Below are 19,575 nucleotides of genomic sequence, written 5' to 3' on the forward strand. Positions count from 1 at the left end.
TGATATGGAGCTTTTCCATCATCTCTTTCCAGAGATGTAGTCAATTTTATTTGTATGTATTCTATCTGGCAAGGTCCATGTGTATAGACATCCCTCATGCTGTCTAAAAAAGGTATTTGAAATGAATAAATCATTGGTTTTACAGAATTCTATCATGTGATTTCCAGCATCATTTCTATCACTGAGGCCATATTTTCCAACTACTGATCCTTCTTCTTTGTTCCTAACCTTTGCATGTTTGATCAATTTCAGATTGAAGAAGTTGGTAAAATTCTTCTATTTCATCCCCATTGTCTTTAGTGGTTGGTGTGCATATTTGAATAATAGTTGTATTAACTGGTCTTCCTTGTAGGTGCATGGGTATATTCTTATCACAGACAGCATTGTACTTCATGACTGATCTGGATTTTTTTTTTTTTTTGACAATGTATGCAACACCATTTCTCTTCAATTTGTCATTTATGCCCTAGTAAACCATGTTGTTGCTGGATTCAAAATGGCTAATACGAATCCATTTCTGCTTACTAATGCCTAAGATATCAATGTTTATGCGTTCCATTTTATTTTTAACAGCTTCTAATTTTCCTAGATTCATACTTCGTACATTCCATGTTCTGATTATTAATGGATGTTTACAGCTGTTTTCCTTCATTTTGAGTTGTGCCCCATCAGCAAATGAAGGTCCCGAGGGCTTTACTCCCACAGGCTTTACTCAATTCACATCATCACAGTCAACTCTACTAGGAGGATGCAGCTCTTCCCCAGTGGCATTTTGAGTGCCTTCCAACCTGAGGGGCTCATTTTCCAGCACTATATCTGACAGTGTTTCTCTGCTATTCATAAGGTTTTCAGTGCCTAAATTTTTGGAAGTAGTTTGTCACTCCTTCTTCCTAGTCTGTCTTCATCTGGAAGCTCCTCAGAAACCTGTCCACTGTGGGTGACCCTGCTGGTATTTAAAATACCAGTGGCATAGCTTCCAGAATCACAGCAACTTACAAACCACCACAGTATGACAAACTGACATTTGTGTGGTGGAATCATGTCTTAAACTGTGTTAAATAACAAAAACAAAGAGTTATGCATAATCACATTCCAATGTTTATTTAAAGTTTGTATTTATAAATTTAGAGATTCATGTACATGCTTTAAAGTATTACATGTGAGAACAAATTAGTGTTGTGATTATAACTCAAGATAATTCAAAACCTTTTCATGAAATTATACAACCTCCTTTGAGCTCCTTGAAGGGATTTTTGTCCTCTGGAATACCCTTTACTAAGGGATCTTCACCAGATCTTTCTTCAACATAATCTCTTACTTCTTCACAACATCTGGACACCTTAAAGGAAAGGAGAAAGAGCTGAATCTTTTAAGTTAAAACAATATGGCAGATTCAAAGAGATGGAAAAAACTATTACAAACTTTATATGGAAAGGAAAGAGACTCAGGATAAGCAAAGCACTGCTTAAGAAGAAGAATAAGGTTGGAAACCTCTGACTCCCGGACTTCAATTTTACTACATGGCTACAGTGGTCAAAACTGCTTGGTACTGGTACAATGAAAGATACATTGATCAGTAGAACAGAATGGAGAATACAGAAATTTACCCATCCACATACAGCCAACTGATTTTTGACAAAGTACCTCAATATATCACATGGGGAGGAGGTAGTGTCTTCAACAGATGGTGCTGGCAGAACTGGAAAGTGATATGCAAAAGATTGAAACAATACCTTTACCTCACACCTTATGCAAAAACCAACTCAGGATGGCTTAAAGACCTAAATGTGAATCCCAAAATTATGAAGGCCATCGGTGAAAAAATAGGGACAAATGTGAGGGCACCAATTCAGGGAATACACAGACTACCAAACATTTTGAAAACTACACAAACAAAAGTAGACAAAATAGATGATTGGGACATGCTAAAAATTAAAAACTTATGTGCATCAAAACACTTCACCAAAAGAGTAAAAAGAGAACCCACAGAATGGGAAACAATTTTGCAATGACACATCAGACAAGGGACTCATTTCTAAAATATATAGGAAAGTATAACACCTCTACAAGAAAAAGACAAATAATCCAATTAAAAAATGGGCACAGGACATGAACAGACACTTCACCAAAGAGGAGATCTAGGCAGCCAACAAACATGCAGAAATGTTCATGATCACTAGCCATTGTTGTTGTTATGTGCCATGGAGTCAGTTCCAACTCATAGTGACCCTGACAGGTTTTCCAAGGCTGTAAATCTTTACATGACCAGAAAGCCTCATCTTTCTCCCACGGAGCAGCTGGTAGCTTCAAACTGCTGACCCTGAGGTTAGCAGCCCAATTCATAAACCACTATGCTACCAGAGCTCCTTTTAGAGAGATGCAAATCAAAACAACAATGAGATATCATCTCACACCAGCAAAAATAGCAAAGATGAATAAAGTAGAGGACAATAAATGCTGGCGAAGATGTGGAGAGACTGGGAGTTTCCTGTATTGCTGGTGGGATTGCAAAACAGTCTAAACTCTCTGGAAAGCAATATGGCGCTTCCTCAGAAGGTTGGAAATAGAAATACCTTATGATCCAGAAATTCCTCTACTTGGTATTTACCCACAAGAAATGCGAGCCATAACACAAGTAGATATATGAACACCAATGTTCATAGCAGCACTATTTACAATAGCAAAAAGTTGGAGACAGCCTAAGTGCTCATCAACTGAAGAATGGATAAACAGACTGTGATACATACACACAATGGACTATTATGCTACATTGAAGAATAACAGGGAAGCTGCAAGCCACTGCATAACATGGATGAACCTTGAGGACATTATGCTTAGTGAAATTAATCAGTCACAGAAGGAGAAATACTGCATAGGACCACTACTGTAAAAGGCTAAGAAAAAGAACCCATACTAAAGGGGAGGGGGACTCTGCTGATTACAGGATGTCGGGGGTGGGGTGAGGCTAGGGAGGGGAATGTGGAGCACAGGGTAGGGAATATATACAGGATATTTGGGTGCTAGGGAGGGGGGCAATATACAAGAAGGAGGAGGGGAATGGAAGAACAAAGCAGATGGGAAACAATTAGGCAGGTTTGCATGGGTTAAGTGAGACAGAGGTAAATAATGACATATGCACAATCTTGGAACAACAGGGTTCTGGAATACAGGGAATGAGACATGGTTGGAATGGGGAAAGGGGGAAATAATGTTAAGATGCTTGACTGTCTTTTGAATCTTGGTTTCCCTGCCGCACCATTATAAAATAGACACTTGAGAGGGAGAGAAAGGAATAGACAGAACTATCACCATAAGAAGTTTGTAAGTCCGTCTTCTGCCCATAACTGATTGGAATACCTAAAATGGGGTTACAAAGTGCCCAGTGAAGGTGGCTTCTTGTGGAGCCTCTACATTACATAAGACCATAGGTGAATCCTGAACCCCACCCAGAATCTTCTGAGGTGGAAAATTTCCACTGGAAAGGAAAAGCAGACCAGCCTGGAGCAGCTAGGAGAACAGAGGATACTTCTTGAAAGAAAGACCGACAGGAAAAAGACAAAACAATAATAGCAGTCTGACTGACTATTACAAGAAAAAGCAAGTTGCTTGCCCAGGACACATCAAGGCAAGTGGTCAGGTCCCCTCAGGGCAAATCCCCTGCCAAGACTAAGACTTAATGGGAATATAGGAGCAGACATGCACTCTGATTAGTGACCACGTTCATCACCGACCGATAAGGGGAAGTGAGGGAAAAACAGCAATGAAGCTGCGAGCAAAGCCCTGCAATGTTCAATAGACTCCTGTGAGCCTGGGTGGAGACCTGGTTGGCCAGCAGTGTGGCAAGATCTGGGGACTCTTGGGCCCAGAGTCAGTGACATAACCACAGAGGACTAGAGTGGAGAGTGAAGCATCCAGCTGATAAGAAGGGAGGGCATGTGCATAAGAACACCCACACTTGCAGATAATACCCACTTGACCTGGCTTCAATGACTGGATGATCAGAGCTCAACTAGAAGAAAAAAGAAGTGGAAAAAAGAGTAACCTGATACAAGTTGATGAATGTGACCCACACCTATGGATGCAGTAGCTCAAAAGAGGGAACAAATCTTTACAGTGAGAATCACTCCCACCCCCTCCATACACAGAATAGACAGGGATGGGCAACTTGGACATTGGTTACCCAAAATGAGGGGCCTACAAAGGCAAGAAATGACTGGCTTATAAACTCTAAGAGGGAGCCTAGATCCAGAGGGCATGGAGGAAGGTAGAATCTCCCAATCTTTCTGGGCTGGGCTGATGAAAGGAGATGGGAATAGGTCTCTTGTGGTATAATAGTGAATAATTGTTATCAGGACTGACTGTGACAGTTGGAAATGTAAAGGTAGATGTTTTGTAGCAAAAGGAGGGGAGTGATTGACTTGCAGTCCAGGAGCGAAGGTCCCTGGGACCATCAAGGGAGAAGAGCGGAGTGCAGGACCCTACCCAGAGAAACAGTGATGCCAGAGATGGAGGCAGAGATGATGATGTGGAGATATGGAGTGGCTGGGGACTCTAAACCCAGAGAGGGATAGAGGCTGTGTGCTGATGACCGGAGGTCAGGCTTGCAGGGTATACCCTTTGGTGGGCTGATGATGCATGGAGGGAATTGTAACCATGACAATGAAACAATATATAATAGGATGAATGTAAAGCTAATGTTCTCCCATGTAAACTCTCACATAATTTACAATAAACATTTAAAAAAAAACAACAATATGGCAGAATCCAAGAAATTAGTTACTATAATATGTTTCCTTACTGTATCTTTTTAATCTCATGCCCTCTGGTCATTGTCAGGGAATATGTACATTCAAAGCAAGGATCCCTGGTGAGATAGTGAAACATTCATTTTGTTTGTAGACTTTCTCTTTATCCATCTACCTATTGTAGTAATAGTTTGTAAAACAAAACAAAACAAAAACAGGTTTATATGTTAATGGGATCAGGGTCTATTAACGAACTACTTAGCACTCCTTTAGTGAGAAAAATGTTGCACACAGAGACTAACACAGACATGGAATCAAATTTTCATGCTTGTTTCCAATTTTCTTTGTGTTTACTTAATATATATTTTTATGGAATTAACACACAACCATATCAATTTGGCAGTCCATTAACTGGCCATTCCATAGCTTATTTAACCATTTCACTGCTTTTAATATTTTACATCTTCATGGTTTTCTGTAAACTAATTTGAATCTATGTTAGACCTGTAAGATTGTCGATTACTTTTCAACTTTGCAAATTCATTATATACATACCAGAACAAATAATTTCCAACTAGGCCAAGGAAACAGTGGTCAGGTTACTCTTTCAGGTAATAAAATGTTTAGATTTATACATATTTTTCAATATACAGTAATTTTGAATCACATTCCTCCCCAACTGTCCCAGTTGCCATCAAGGTATATGGTTCAAAGCCATCAGTTGGTCTTTGGAAACCCTATACAGGGCCACTATGAGTTGGAACCCATGCCACCACACTTAACAAAAACAACAACAGCATATTTTAGGGACAGAGGCTGTAAATTCAGGAATCAGGGTGAAGTTATTTTTTACCATGTATAACTAGCATCTGAGGTGGCTAAGAGTAATAAAGTGCCTAAAATAATATATGGTGGTGGTGGTGGTGGTGGTTATATGCTGTGGAGTCAATTCTGATCCATAGCAACATTGGATAGGTTTTCTGAGACTGTAAATCTTTATGAGAGCAGAAAGCCTCATCTTTCTCCAGTGGAGTGGCTGATAGATTTGAACTGTTAAACTTGTGGTGAGCATCCCAATGGTAATCTACTATGCTACCAGAGCTCCTTAAAAAAATATACAAGCCATGTTTATAAAATTATTTTGATGAGGCATTGACATGAAAGGCTACTTGCTGAAAATCACACCCTGGAGAATACAGATCTTCACCCTGGACTGTGCTTCCATCTTACCACTCCACCTTCATTTAATGTTGCCATGAAGTTGTTTGGATGATCTGACTTGGTTTTATCCCAGATCCAATCATCATTCACATTTTCATATGATAGTTGGGATCAGTGATACTCTCCTTAGATTTCTAAAACCTCTAACTCCATATCAAGCAATGTGGATTTGACTAATGAATGAATATAACAATGTTTGTTACTGGGCTTTGCATTCTTCTCAGGTTTATTTCACTTTGAGTCCTTTGTCAGAGTTCAGTACACATTGATTACGTAACTCAGTTTCCTTAATTATAGCTTTTGCAACCTAATATTAAAATCAGTTTGAATTCCAAGAATATGGAGGCAGTTGAGTAATGGAGAAAAAGAACCCAATAGACTGATTGATGGTGATGTCATATTTACCCAAAATAAAAATCCCAAGGTAAATTTACCACCAGTGAATAAACAACATGAAGACAACCCACTTTCCATGAAAAACAACAATTCTGAGTATGTAAACATTAAAGTAACTTCTCAATGTTTCAAGAAAAGAAGACAAAAACTTGTCTCCTTTACTCTAAAAGTTTGTTTGTGGTCCCTACCACGTGAAGTTTAAAGATGAGGAGTTTAACTTTTTGTGGGTGTGTGTGCTTTAGGCTTTTGGTATTTATAGATATTTTATCTTTATAGCAAAACAAGATTTTGCCTCAGTCTGTATGTAAAGCGTATACATACAAAAAAGTCCAAAATCCCAATTTTGGTTAGGAGTAGAAGTTTTTAACAAAGTATGGAAACAATACAAAATCCTTGTTTCATTTTGGCCTGGTATACTGGAATTGTTTTTTAAATTATGAAATGTGCCTTTCTCATTTATAGAGGAGCTTTTGTTCTAGGAACTTTCTTAATGTATGAAGAGACTTAAAGTCAGATCTGGAGTCCTAGTGTGGTGCTGTGGGTTAATGTGCTGAACTGCAAGGTCAGTTTGAACCTCAAACTCAGCTGTTCAAATTCACCAGCCGCTCCTTAGAAACCCTATACAGGGTTGCTATGAGTCAGAACCGACTTTACGGCATTTAACAACAGCATCAACAAAGCCATATCTACATTTTCCCAAGCTCCAGTCACTATTTGTCTAGTGGGAATTTGTATTTATTTGTCGTCTCTGCTCCTTCTAAATAGCAAAGAACTCTGGTAACCAGTTCCAAGATTTGTTAGGTATTTTTAGGAGGAACCAGTGTGTTCTGTGTTTATGTGCAAAGGAAGAATAGAATGTCCTCTTTCATTCTGTTCATGAGTATGAGGGAGTTGCTAAAAGAATTAGAACATTATTGAAGTCTTTCATCAAGTAAAAAGAAGCTTATCAAAAAGTAAACACCAAATGCCTAGCTGCATTGCTTTATTTTTTATTGCTCAGTTAAAATATGATCTTTGCCATATAGTCTTTTCTTTCTTTTTTTAAAATACCCCTTTAAAAATGTATAAAAGGCACTCTGGTAGCATAATGGTTACTAGGTCAGGCTGCTAACCTCAAGTTCAGCAGTTCGAAACTACCAGCTGTTCCACAGGACAAAGATGAGGCTCTTTGCTCCCATAAAGATTTACAGCCTCAGAAACCCTATGCAGGGTGGCTATGAGTCAGAACTGACTCCATGGTACATTACCACCACCACCACCAAAAATTTAAAAACATGGTTAAGTTGTTGTTAAGTGCTGTGGAGTTGGTTCGGACTCATAGCGACCTTGTATAGGTTTTCCAAGGTGTGGCTTGTGGGTTTGAACTGCTGACCTTACGGTTAACATTCCAGAGTTTACCCTACAGTGTCACACCTGGAACACATCTGGAACACTGTTAGTTTAATAGTCAACCAGAAAGAAGCTAAGGGCTGAGTTTAGCCTGAAGGTAATAGTTTTCTGACCACTTGATTTAGACTAGAAACGGAGATTAATCTGATTCTTAATCCAAACGAATTTTTATCTGAACTATTTCTTTTTCCTGCATTGAACTTCCCGATGACTGTTACCTAATCTAAGATTTCCAGTCTCTAACATAAAGTAAAATTCAAAAGAAAGCAGTAATTTACCAGCAGTCTTTCCAGCATCACTTCTTTCTGGAGCTGATTGAGTTCCATCTTCATTTTGTCCTTTTCCGTTAGATCCTCAATATTGACCACTGGCATCTTTTACCTGCTTAAAAGGTACAAGGTTAACTCAGACATCTGAACTGTTGGACTTGATTCATGGCAAGATTAGCAAACCTTTCCCCTCACTTTTGACTTACTGAATTGCTTCCTTGTTTTAAAATTCCTACAATACAACTGATTTCTCATGAATGTTCTCTGAACATCCTAGCACTGTACACTAGCTTTGGGATTTTAAACTATCTCGATAATCTTTACTAAGATGATTAAACCAAGTGTTGGCTCCTAAGCACCTGACCACAGGTTTGTTGGAAGGAGCTAGTTTAATCAGTATGCAATCTTAAATCCTCATTTTTCCCCCTTGCTCTTTAGAACAATGTAAAAATTGAGGTCTTTAAATTTATTTCCAATCCCAAAGCTCTCCACTACATATATAACCTATGCCAATTATATGATTTTGAGGTCATTTTAAGGGCTGCCTGTTAATCACCTAAATCCTTAAAGTATTTAATCTGCTATTAACAACCCAAACCTGATGCTGTTGAATAGCTAACAACTCATACAGACCTTATTGGATAGAGCATAACTAGCCCATAAGGTTTCCAGGGCAGTATTTATGAAAGCAGATTGCTACATCTTTCTCCCAAAAGTGGCTAGTGGATTTGAACCACCAACCTTTGGTTAGCAGCTGAGTACTTCACCACTGCACGAATAGGGCTCCTTGGTATTAACGGGAAGCCTTATAAAACAAATGCCATTATAAGTAAATTTCAAATAATACTGACATGTGAAACAGGAGAATAGAAATATAATAAGCAAAGGACTTTGCGAATCAGAAATAAACTAACGTATTATTTAAATGTTCTAGAACAAACAGCCCATGAACTTTGTATGTAACTATTACAATGAATTGAACTCTTCATGTAGGATTGTAGGGTCTGCACTGGACTGTGAACCGCAAGACTGGCAGTTCAAACCCACCAGCTGCTCCTTGGAAACCCTGTGCAGGGTTGCTAAGAGTTGGAACCGACTCAACAGTACTTAACAACAATCACAATGAATTAGATATCAAGGATGAGCAAATGTAACAGATAAAAGGGAACAGTCTGAGTTGATCCACTAATGTCTGACTAGAATAGACTCTTTCCTATGCCCTCAATTAGATCAGTGGGCAATGAGAAAGGTGGCTTAGCAGTTGGCGGTTATTATTGTTGTTGGATTCCATGATACCTGAACAAATTTGCCAAGCAAATATTTCATTTTACCCAAATGGAAACATGCCTGCAGTTGCTCTTTTTTGATTCTTTTTTTTTCGTTTTATATCTCGGGTCCAATTTCTAAAATTAAGTTGTTTGTCTTTATTTTTCAGCTTTTTATTATGAATTGAGTGACAGGATCATCAGTTTTACATTAAACAAATCATATGCTTTGTTTCATCTCAATGATTGCAATCCCCTCCATGCAAGAAGAGTTATCTTGCTTCCTCCCTATGGTTCCTATGTCCATCCCTTCTCAACTTTTTTAGCTACGTGTTGCCCTTTTGAAAGATTGACCATTCCATGGTGAACATCCCTTACTGGCGTTGTTGTCCTCATGATCTACTGCTTGGCTAAAAATTGGACCATGAGGCTGAACTTCTTTTCAGACCTGAAGGGTGGCCGAGGGCCATTGTATCCAGTCTCTTTCAGACTGGTAAGCCTGCTCTTTTTTTCCCCATAATTTTGAATTTTGTTCTACATTTTCTCCCAGTCTATCTGGGACTCTCTAATGTGATTCCTTTCAGAGCATTTGGTAAAATGAAGTCTTTTTATAAAAATAGGCATGTTCAGGTTACTTAGTATTTCAGAGAGCAATATAACATTATTGCATATCTGCATAAATTTACTCTGCTAAAACAATATTAATGATTAATTCCTTGTATTTGTATTGTGGCTTCATTTCTAAAGCTTTTGAGAAAATATCATTTTATAGTCATCTGTTCACCTCTGGGAAAGAGGTTGTTGTTGTTAAATTAGTTCTGGCTCATAGCCACCCTGTATAGTGTTTCCAAGGATTAGCTGATTGGTTTGAACCACCAACCATGAGGTTTACAATCCAGTGCTTATCCTATAGAGCCATACCAGAAGGTAGTGTAGCATATTTATAGGGTCAAATGACTACAAAGATCATCATTCAGGCAAAAAAAGACTTCTGGGTACTCTAGTCCTATGTTTCTTATGATTTTTGTTTTATGTATTTATTTTGGAGGGAAGTCAGATTTATTTATTTATTAAGTTTTTATTGTAAATTGAGTGATAATTTACATGAGAGAATATCGATTGTATACTCATCGTTTCATTACAATGATTACAATCTCCTCATCATTCAATAGTATTTGCTTCTATTCCCTCTGGGGTTTCTTTGTTTGTTATTGTTGTTGTTGTTGGGATGTACACAAAAACACTCAGAGGAATATGTTATCATTTAAACAACCAAAGGGCACATTCTTCAAGTCTGCTTGCTGACTACCAGCACACAGCCTTTCTCTTTCCATGAGTCTAGAGTTCTCGGCTGCTCTATCTCTCCATTGCCTCATCTCTCCCTCCATCTCTAGTGTTGCTGCTTCTCTGGATTGGGTTCCACATTCAACTCATGCTCTTCTCCCTTGATGGTCCTAGGGTCCTCTGTTCCTGGACTGTAAGATTAACTACTCTCCCTTTTTGTTATAAAACTTCTACCTTTACAGTTGTGACAGTAGCAATTAGTCATGATAACAAATATTCACTATTAAATCATAAGAATCTTATCCCCATATCCCTCCACCAGACCTATATAGACAAAATGAAAACTATTCAGTGGAAATTATACCTTCCCCCATACACTCTGAAACTAAACTCCCTTTTGAAAACTTGTAAGCCTATTACTTCGTGCCTTTATAGCCTCCCTCCCCCATTTTAGGTAGCCAGTGTCTAACTTGCCATTCCCTATCAACCCTGTATTTTGATGTGGTCTTCTTTGTTTTTAGAAATGAAATAACAGTAAAATTAATAATTATGTAATTATTATTTGGTATTGGAGAACCTATCATCAATTTTATTCTCACCCTCTCAAGCAATCTTCAGCAATTCATAAACATGTCTATTTTTGTTGGTCATGTTTATCTATGACATCGTCTTTGCACTACTTTTTTCTACTTCAGAAAATTTTTCTTATCACTCCCTCTGCAATAGCTCTGACAATTCCTTGTCCATAAATATTAAATAGAGAATTTGTTAAACTATGGGCTTCACTCAAATGACTCTGATTTGGTAAACCTAGGGTTGGACCTCAAATTTTACTTGACTTCAGAGAACCCTACCATACTATTCCTAATTAAATCATCATTCATTGCAACTGTTTAGTTATGTGCCTTGAACAAATTATTTAACTCCTCTGTGTCTGCATTCAGTGGGAATAGGTCCTTGTGAATTACTTGGAGAGAACTAAGTCGAATAATGTAGATGGAGTATTTAATGGTCTCTTGAGTAAAGTAAGCACTTAGAATACATGATATAGTGTTATTCAGACTGTGAGTTTGTCACTTTGTTGTTGTTAGGTACTGTCAAGTCAGTTCCAATCCATAGCTACCCTGTGTACAACAGAATGAACCACCACCTGGTCCAGCACCTTCTCACAACTGCTACTGCCCTACAGTCCATTGTTGTTGCCATGGTGCCAATCAATCTTGTTGGGGTTCTTTCTCTTTTTTGCTGTCCCTCCACTTCACCAACTATGATGCCTTTCCTCAGGGACTTGTACTTTCTGATAAGATGTCCAAAATATTAGAGAAAATGTCTGGCCATCTTGTCTACTATAGTGCATTCTGGTTATACTTCTTCCAACACAGATTTGTTTATTTTTCTGGCAGTCCATGTTACCTTCAATAGTCTTCAACAACATAACTCATCAATTCTTCTGTGGTCTTTCTTATTCATCATCCAACATTCACATTTATATGAGGCTATTGAAAATCTCATGGCTTGGGTCCAGCACACTTTAGACCTCAAACTGACATCTTTGCTCTTGAACACTTTAAAGAGGTCTTGTGCAGCATATTTGCTTAATGCAATAATACATCCTTTAATTTCTTGATTGCCACTTCCATGAGTGTTGATGGTAGATCCAAACAAAATGAAGTTTTTGACAACTTCAGTCTTTTCTCCATTTATCATGATATTATATATTGCTCCAGTGGTGAGAATTTTTGTTTTCTTTACATTGAGGTGCAATCCATACCGAAGGCTGTGGTCTTTGTTCTTCATCAGTAAGTATTTTAAGTCCTCTTCACTTTCAGCAAGTAAGATCGCATCATCTACATATCTCAGGTTATTAATGAGCCTTGCTCCAATCCTGGTACCACATTCTTCTTCATATAACCCAGTTTCTTGGCTTACTGGATCAGCATACAGACTAAATAAATCTGGTGAAAGCATATAACCCTGACACATACCTTTCCTGATTTTGAACCATGTAAAACCTTGTTCTGTTTGAACAACAGCCACTTGGTTCCTTATGAGCACAATTAAGTGTTCCGGAACATCCATTTTCTTAAGTGTTGTACATAACTTGTCAAGATCAACACAGACAAAAGCTTCTGCACGGTCAATAAGTCACAAGTAAACATCTTTCTGATTTTCACTGCTTTCAGACAAGATGCATGTGACATCAGAAATGATATCCCTCAATCCACATCCTTGCTTGAATCTGGCTTGAACCCCTGGCAGTTCCCTGACAATGTACTGTTGCAGCCATTTTTTAGTTATCTTTAACAAAATTTTACTTGCATTTGATAGTAATGATATTGTCCTAGGATTTCCACATTCTGTTGGGTTACCTCTCTGGAATGAGCACATGTATGGATCTCTTCCAATCGGCTGGCCAGGTAGCTGTCGTCCAAATTTCTTGGCATAGATGAGTGAGTGCCTTCAGGGCTGCATCAGTCTGTTGAAAGATTTCAGTTTTTATTTCATCAGATTCTGGAGCCTTATTCTTTATTAATGCCTTCCATTCACATTGTACTTCTTCCTTCAGTACCATTGGCTCTTGATCATATACTACCTCTTGAAATAGCTGATCATCGACCATTTCTTTTTGGCATGATGACTCTGTGTATTCATTCCATCTTCTTTGGATGCTTTCTGCATCATTGAATGTTTGCTGAAAGAATCCTTCAGTATTGCAAGTTGAGGCTTTAATTTTTTGCTCAGTTCTTTCAGCTTGAGAAATGCTGAGCATGTCCTTCCCTTTTGGTTTTCTAACTCCAGATCTTTGCACATTTCATTTTAATATTTGAGTTTTTCTTCTCAAGCTGCCTTTTGAAATTTTCTTTTCAGCTTTTTACCTCCTCATTACTTCTATTTGCTTTAGCATCTCTACGCTGAACAGTCAGTTTCAAAGTCTCCACTGATATTCATTTTTGTCTTTTCTTTCTTCTTAATGGCCTTTTGCTTTCTTCCTGTACGGTGGTCTTGATGTCATCCCCCAACTCTTCTTGTTTTTGGTTATTGGTGTGTAATGTATCACATCTGTTCTTGAGGTGATCTCTAAATTCAGGTGGGATATGTTCAAGGTCAAATTTTGGCTGTTGTGGACTTGTTTTAATTTTTTCAGCTTCAGCCTGAACTTCCATAAGAGAAACTGATGTTCTGTTCTACAGTCTGTCCCTGGCCTTGTTTGGCTGATGATGTGGAGGTTTTCCTTTATCTCTTTCCACACATGTAGTCATTTTGATTTCTGTGTGTTCCACCTAGTGAAGTTCCTGTGTATTATGTCTTTTATGTTTGAAAAAAAAAAAAGTATTTGCAGTAAGGAAGTCATTGGTCTTGCAAAATTCTATCATACGATCTTCAGCGTCACTTGTATTACCAAGACCATCTTTTCCATCTACTCATCCATCTTCTTTGTCTCCAACATTTACATTCCAATTATCAGTAATTATCAATACATCTTGATTGCATGTTTGGTCAATTTCAGATTCAAGAAGTTGGTAGAATTCTTCAGTTTTATCATCACTTGCTTTAGTAGTTGGTGCATAAATGTGAATAATAGTGGTACTAACTGGTATTCTTTGTCAGTGTATGGATATTATCCTACCACAGACAACATTATACGTCAAGATAGATTTTGAAATATGTCATTTCTCTTCAATTTGTCATTCCCAGCATAGTAAACCATCTGATTGTCAGACTCAAAATGGCCGGTAAACAGTCCACTTCAGCTCACTAATGTCTAGGATGGAGTTCTTGTGTGGCATTGTGGGATAATGCACTCAACACAAAGTCTATTTGATCCACAAGGTCAGCAGTTTAACTCACCAGCCGCTCCTTTGAAACTCTATGCAGGGTTGTTATGAGTCAAAACTGACTCGACTGCACTTAACAACAAGAAGGCCTAGGATATTGATGTTTATGCATTCTATTTCATTTTGGATAACTTCCAACTTCCTTAGATTCATACTTTGTACATTTTATGTTTTAATTATTAAGGGATGCTTACAGCTGTTTCTCCCTGTTTTGAGTTGTGCCCTATTAGTAAATGAAGGTCATGAAAGGTATACTCCACACCTTTGATAGCTTTTCTTCCTGCCCCATCCTGATTTTCACTCTTTCTAAGGTCTCTGCAAGAAGTCATTTGTGCAAGAACTTCTAGCTTAGCCTCTGCTTCTTAGGAGCCCAAGCTATGATGCAATGAATTGTAAAAGCTTTTACAAGAGAGACCATGTTTTTCATAGTATTTATGACTTTAATATTGCCTATCATTGTACATATTATTCAGCATACAGAAGAAATTCAGGAATTGCTGATGAAGCTACTTAATCAATGCCATATATATTCACCAGGCATAGAGACCAGGACATGTTACCTAGCTAACCCCACTTTAGTAGTAAATGTTTTCTCAGCTCTGACGTGCTGTGATTCATAGTACTTAATAATATATAAAATTAAAACTCACTTTATTTAATGCAAGTGTAGTATTAGAGGATTAAGGAATGCTTGCCAAAATTTGATGTCACAGGTCTCAGAGGGGGGAAAAAAAATCAGAGTGGGAGTCAGAAGTCTCACATCCCTCAAGGATACCCAGAGAAGGCCGGGTTTATTGACTGGGTGGACATTCAAAGCGCTCAGTTATACTGAAGTCAAGGGTTCAATCAAGAGGATTCAGGTATGACATCCTCAATATCCAGATGATCCAGCACCATACAATGAAGGTAGCAGAACACGAGGTAAGACACCAGTGTTTGTTCCCTGAACTGGGTTGTTTTCCACACAAGCACACTTCTCTCAGCTATGGTTTTTCTTTTCTTCCAAACTAGTGCAACAGGAATGGATTTATTATTTTTTTTTAAATATACTGGAATTGGAATTAATTACACAGAAAGCCGCCCTTCATTCTAAGTTTTCAGAATTGCTGTGGTTAGGGCCACCTCTCCATCGGTATTTCTATGAGGGGCCAGGTCAAATTATTGACCTTAATACTAACCATCCCCATATCATGCCCCCTGTCAGAATACAGGGGAGAACTGAAAACCCATAGACCAAGAGGCTAAAGTAGCCGTTACAACAGCTAATCCCAGTTTAGTAGATGTTTGCCCTATTACCTTTTCTTCTACTCTGCATTACCATCAGAGAATCTAAGGTTCAGGAAAGAGAGGAAGAAAAAAGTCAAGGGGAGAAAGTTTCTCAGACTTGTACCCCATTCTTAAGAGCAGTCGCTGCCAATGGGAGCAATACTGCCCCCTAGAGGACCTCTTGAAAATGTGTCAGGTTGTTTATGGCTTTTACTAAGGTTTTTTTTTTTTTTTTCTTTTTGTAATGATGATTGAGAGTAATCAGATAATCTACATTTCCCAGGACTCTTTGGCATAACAATGTCCCACATTCAATAATATTATCAAACATGTCAGACATTCATGTGGGCTGAACCCTATTCATAATTATTTGAACTTTAACTTAATTTGAATTTCCCAGTGCACAAATTTTATACATCAAGAGAAGATCATATTTGGAATACATCAGGACTTTACCAAGAATTTTTACCTTTTCAGAAAATCATGCATGATATACACATATGCACCAGTCTGTATTAGTTGCTGTGTGTTCCTGGTGATTCTACACACAAAAAATGTATCTGACCACTATATTAGGTTACCCAAGAAACACTTGTATTCATTCTAATTCCCTTCTCTTTTTGTATTCTTTATAATAAAATCCAAATTTAATATTGAGGGCTTTAAATGGCCCGCTATGAAATATTTCTTATGAAAAAACAGACTCTGGTTCAGATGGGGTTGAGACTCCTTGTCATAGAGCCCCAGGAAAGGGGAGGAAAAGCATGTTGCCTTGTATTTTCCCTGGTCTTAATTACCATAGTGAACCCTTACCAGTAATATGACCAACAATGATGGTATCTGTTCTACAGTTAAGGGATCGGCTAGAATTCTTGAGAAGATAAAAAAAAACCCAAAACAACAGTCAGGGGTGGGTTTCCATTGGGGAAGTATAGAAGAGGAAGACAGATATGTGGAGCAATGCAAGTGAGTCAAGGGGGCCCAAGATGGGTAGGGAACTTTCTTAACAACACCATGTGTTAGTGTTTTTCTAAACCCTTTGGGAGGATATATCTGAATAGCTTCAGTGTTTCATTAATGCTTTTCAGAATTTCCATGGGTTTCTTATTACTTTATTTTAGGAATAAGATGGACTATTTGGCCAACTGATTGGAAGAGATTGGTATTTGTGCACATTCAAAAAAGAGGTGACCCAACGGAATGTGGAAATCATCAGACAATCTCTTTGATATCCCATATGAGTAAAGCTTTACTAAAGGTAATACAATAATAGCTGCAAGCATACATTGACAGAGAACTTCCAGAGGTTCAAACCAGATTCAGAAGAGGCCATGGAATGAGGGATATCATTGCTGATGTCTGATGGATCATGGTTGAAAGCAGAGAATATCAGAAAAATGTTTACCTGTGCTTTATTGACTATGCAAAGTGTTTTGAAAGTGTGGATCATGACAAGCTATGAACAACACCGTGAAGTATGAGTATTCTTGAACACTTCATTGTGCTCATGAAGAATCTGTACATGGACCAAGAGGCAGTTGTTCAAACAGAACATGGGAACACTGAATGGTTTTAAATTAAGAGAGGTTTGTGACAGGGATTTATTCTTTCAACATACTTATTCAACTTTTACTGAGCAAATAATCTGAGAAGGTGGGTTATATGAATAAAAACATATTAACAACCTTAGATATGCAGATAATACAACCTTGCTTGCTGAAAGTGAAGAGGACTTAAAACATTTACTGATGAACATCAAAAACCACAGTCTTCAGTATGGGTTAATCTCAATGTAAAGAAAACAAAAATCCTCACCACTGGACCAATAAACATCATTTTTATCAATGGGGAAAAATTGAAGTTGTCAAGGAACTTCCTTCTTCTTGGAACAACCATCAACATTCATGGAAGCAGCAGTCAAGAAATCAAACGATGTATTGCTTTAGGTAAATCTGCTGCACAAGACCTTTTTAAAGTATTGAAGAGCAAAGATGTCAGTTTGAGGATTAAGGTGCACATGACCAAAGCCATGGTATTTGCAGTAACATCATATGCATGTGAAAGCTGGACAGTGAATAAGGAAGACCATGGAAGAATTGATGCCTTTGAATTATGGTGTTGGAGGAGAATATTGAAAGTGCCCTACGCTGCGCATAGAACCAATAGATCTGTGTTGGAAGAAGTGCAGCCAGAGTGCTCCTTGGGGGTCAGGATGGCCAAACTTCATCTCTCATACTTCAGACACATTGTCAGGAGGGACCAGTTGCTGGAGAAGGTTGTCATGTTTGGTAAGGTGGAGGGTCAGAGAAAAAGAGGAAGACCTCCAACTAGATGGATTAGCCAAGTGGCAGCATTGATGGGCTTAAGTGTGGCAACAATTGTGAGGTTGGCCCAGGACTGGGCAGTGTTTTGTTCTGTTGTGTATAGAGTCACTATGAGTTGGTACCGACTCAATGGAACATAACCACAACAATAGCAAGTCTAAAGTTAAGGAGCACAGTGGCTTTGTATGATAAGCACTGCTCTGCGAACCCCAAAATCTATAGTTGAAGCCTGACAGTCGCTTTGCAGGCGTAAAATAAAGTTTTCTGCTCCAGTCACTATGAGTTGGAACTGACTTGACAGCAACAGTTAGGGAGCTCAGATGACACAGGGGTTAAAGCATTTAACTGATAACTGAAAGGTCAGTCATCGGAACCTACCAGGCACTCCATGAGAGAAAGATGCAGTAATCTGCTTCCATAAAGATTTTCAGTCTTGGAAACCTTATGCGCCAGATCTACTCTGCCTTACACAGTCACTATGAGTTATAACTTAATCAATGACTTTTTGGGAATGGGTTTTGGAGTTGGTTCTTCTAAAGTTAAAACCAATTGGTGTTGAGTCAATTCCAACTCATAAAGACCCTATGTATATCAGAGTAGAACAGTGTCCCATAGGTTTTTTCAATTTCAAATATAGATCATCAGCTCTTTCTTATAAGGTGCCGGTGGGTGGACTTTTGGTTAGCAGCTAAACACACTGATCATACCAAGAATCCCAGATTTTTTGAAAGAACAATGTTGCAAGCACGTGTTAAATATTATTTGATTTATTGGTATTCAGATACACATTTACTGTATTATTCACAATAAACATACAGTCATATGGATATAAGCTTGCTAACCCCTTACTATTACTTTTTTTCTGGCATTCTACTTGTGACTAAAAAATGATAGCAGCTAATATTTTCCTGGGGCCCTAGTGCAGTGCTATGGGATAAATAAGCACTAGAATGGTAATCAAAATTTCAAACCCACCAGTAGCTCTCTGCAACCCTGTTGTTGTTGTTAGGTGCCATCAAGTCAGTACCGACTCATAGCGACCTTATGCACAGCAGAATGAAACACTGCCCGATCCTGGGCCAACCTCACTATTGTTGCCATGCTTGAGTCCATCAATGCTGCCACTTGGATAATCCATCTTGTTGGGGGTCTTCCTCCTTTTCTCTGACCCTGCAGCTTACCAAACAGGATATCCTTTTCCAGCAACTGCTCCCTCTTGACAATATGTCCAAAGTATGAGAGATGAAGTTTGGCTATCTTGGCCTCTAAGAGGACTCTGGCTGCACTTCTTCCAAAACTGATCTATTGGTTTTTTTTGGAAGCCCATGGCACTTTCAATATTTTCCTCCAACACCATAACTCAAAGGCATCAATTCTTCTATGGCCTTCCTTATTCACTGTCCAGTTTTCACATGCATATGAGGTTATTGAAAACACCATGGGTTGGTTCATGCACACCTTAGTCATCAAGCTGACGTCTTTGCTCTTCAACACTTTTAAAAGGTCTTGTGCAGCAAATTTGCCTAATGCAATACATCATTTGATCTCTTGACTGCTGCTTCCATGAGTGTTGATAGTTG

The 19,575-nt window shown here is 38.4% G+C and overlaps 1 protein-coding gene across 1 annotated transcript; it reads right to left on the reverse strand.

The window, feature by feature from the left end:
- Window positions 1-1,210: 1,210 nt before the first annotated feature.
- GNGT1 (guanine nucleotide binding protein (G protein), gamma transducing activity polypeptide 1) lies at window positions 1,211-8,125 on the reverse strand. Its single transcript, XM_006834289.1, has 2 exons — window positions 8,030-8,125; window positions 1,211-1,339 (listed from the first exon to the last, which is right to left on the reverse strand). Exons 1-2 carry the CDS (start codon window positions 8,123-8,125, stop codon window positions 1,211-1,213), a joined length of 225 nt encoding a protein of 74 aa, XP_006834352.1.
- Between the last annotated feature and the right edge of the window lie 11,450 nt (window positions 8,126-19,575).

The sequence above is a fragment of the Chrysochloris asiatica genome, unplaced genomic scaffold (assembly GCF_000296735.1).
Source record: "Chrysochloris asiatica unplaced genomic scaffold, ChrAsi1.0 scaffold00010, whole genome shotgun sequence".
Taxonomy (NCBI): domain Eukaryota; kingdom Metazoa; phylum Chordata; class Mammalia; order Afrosoricida; family Chrysochloridae; genus Chrysochloris; species Chrysochloris asiatica.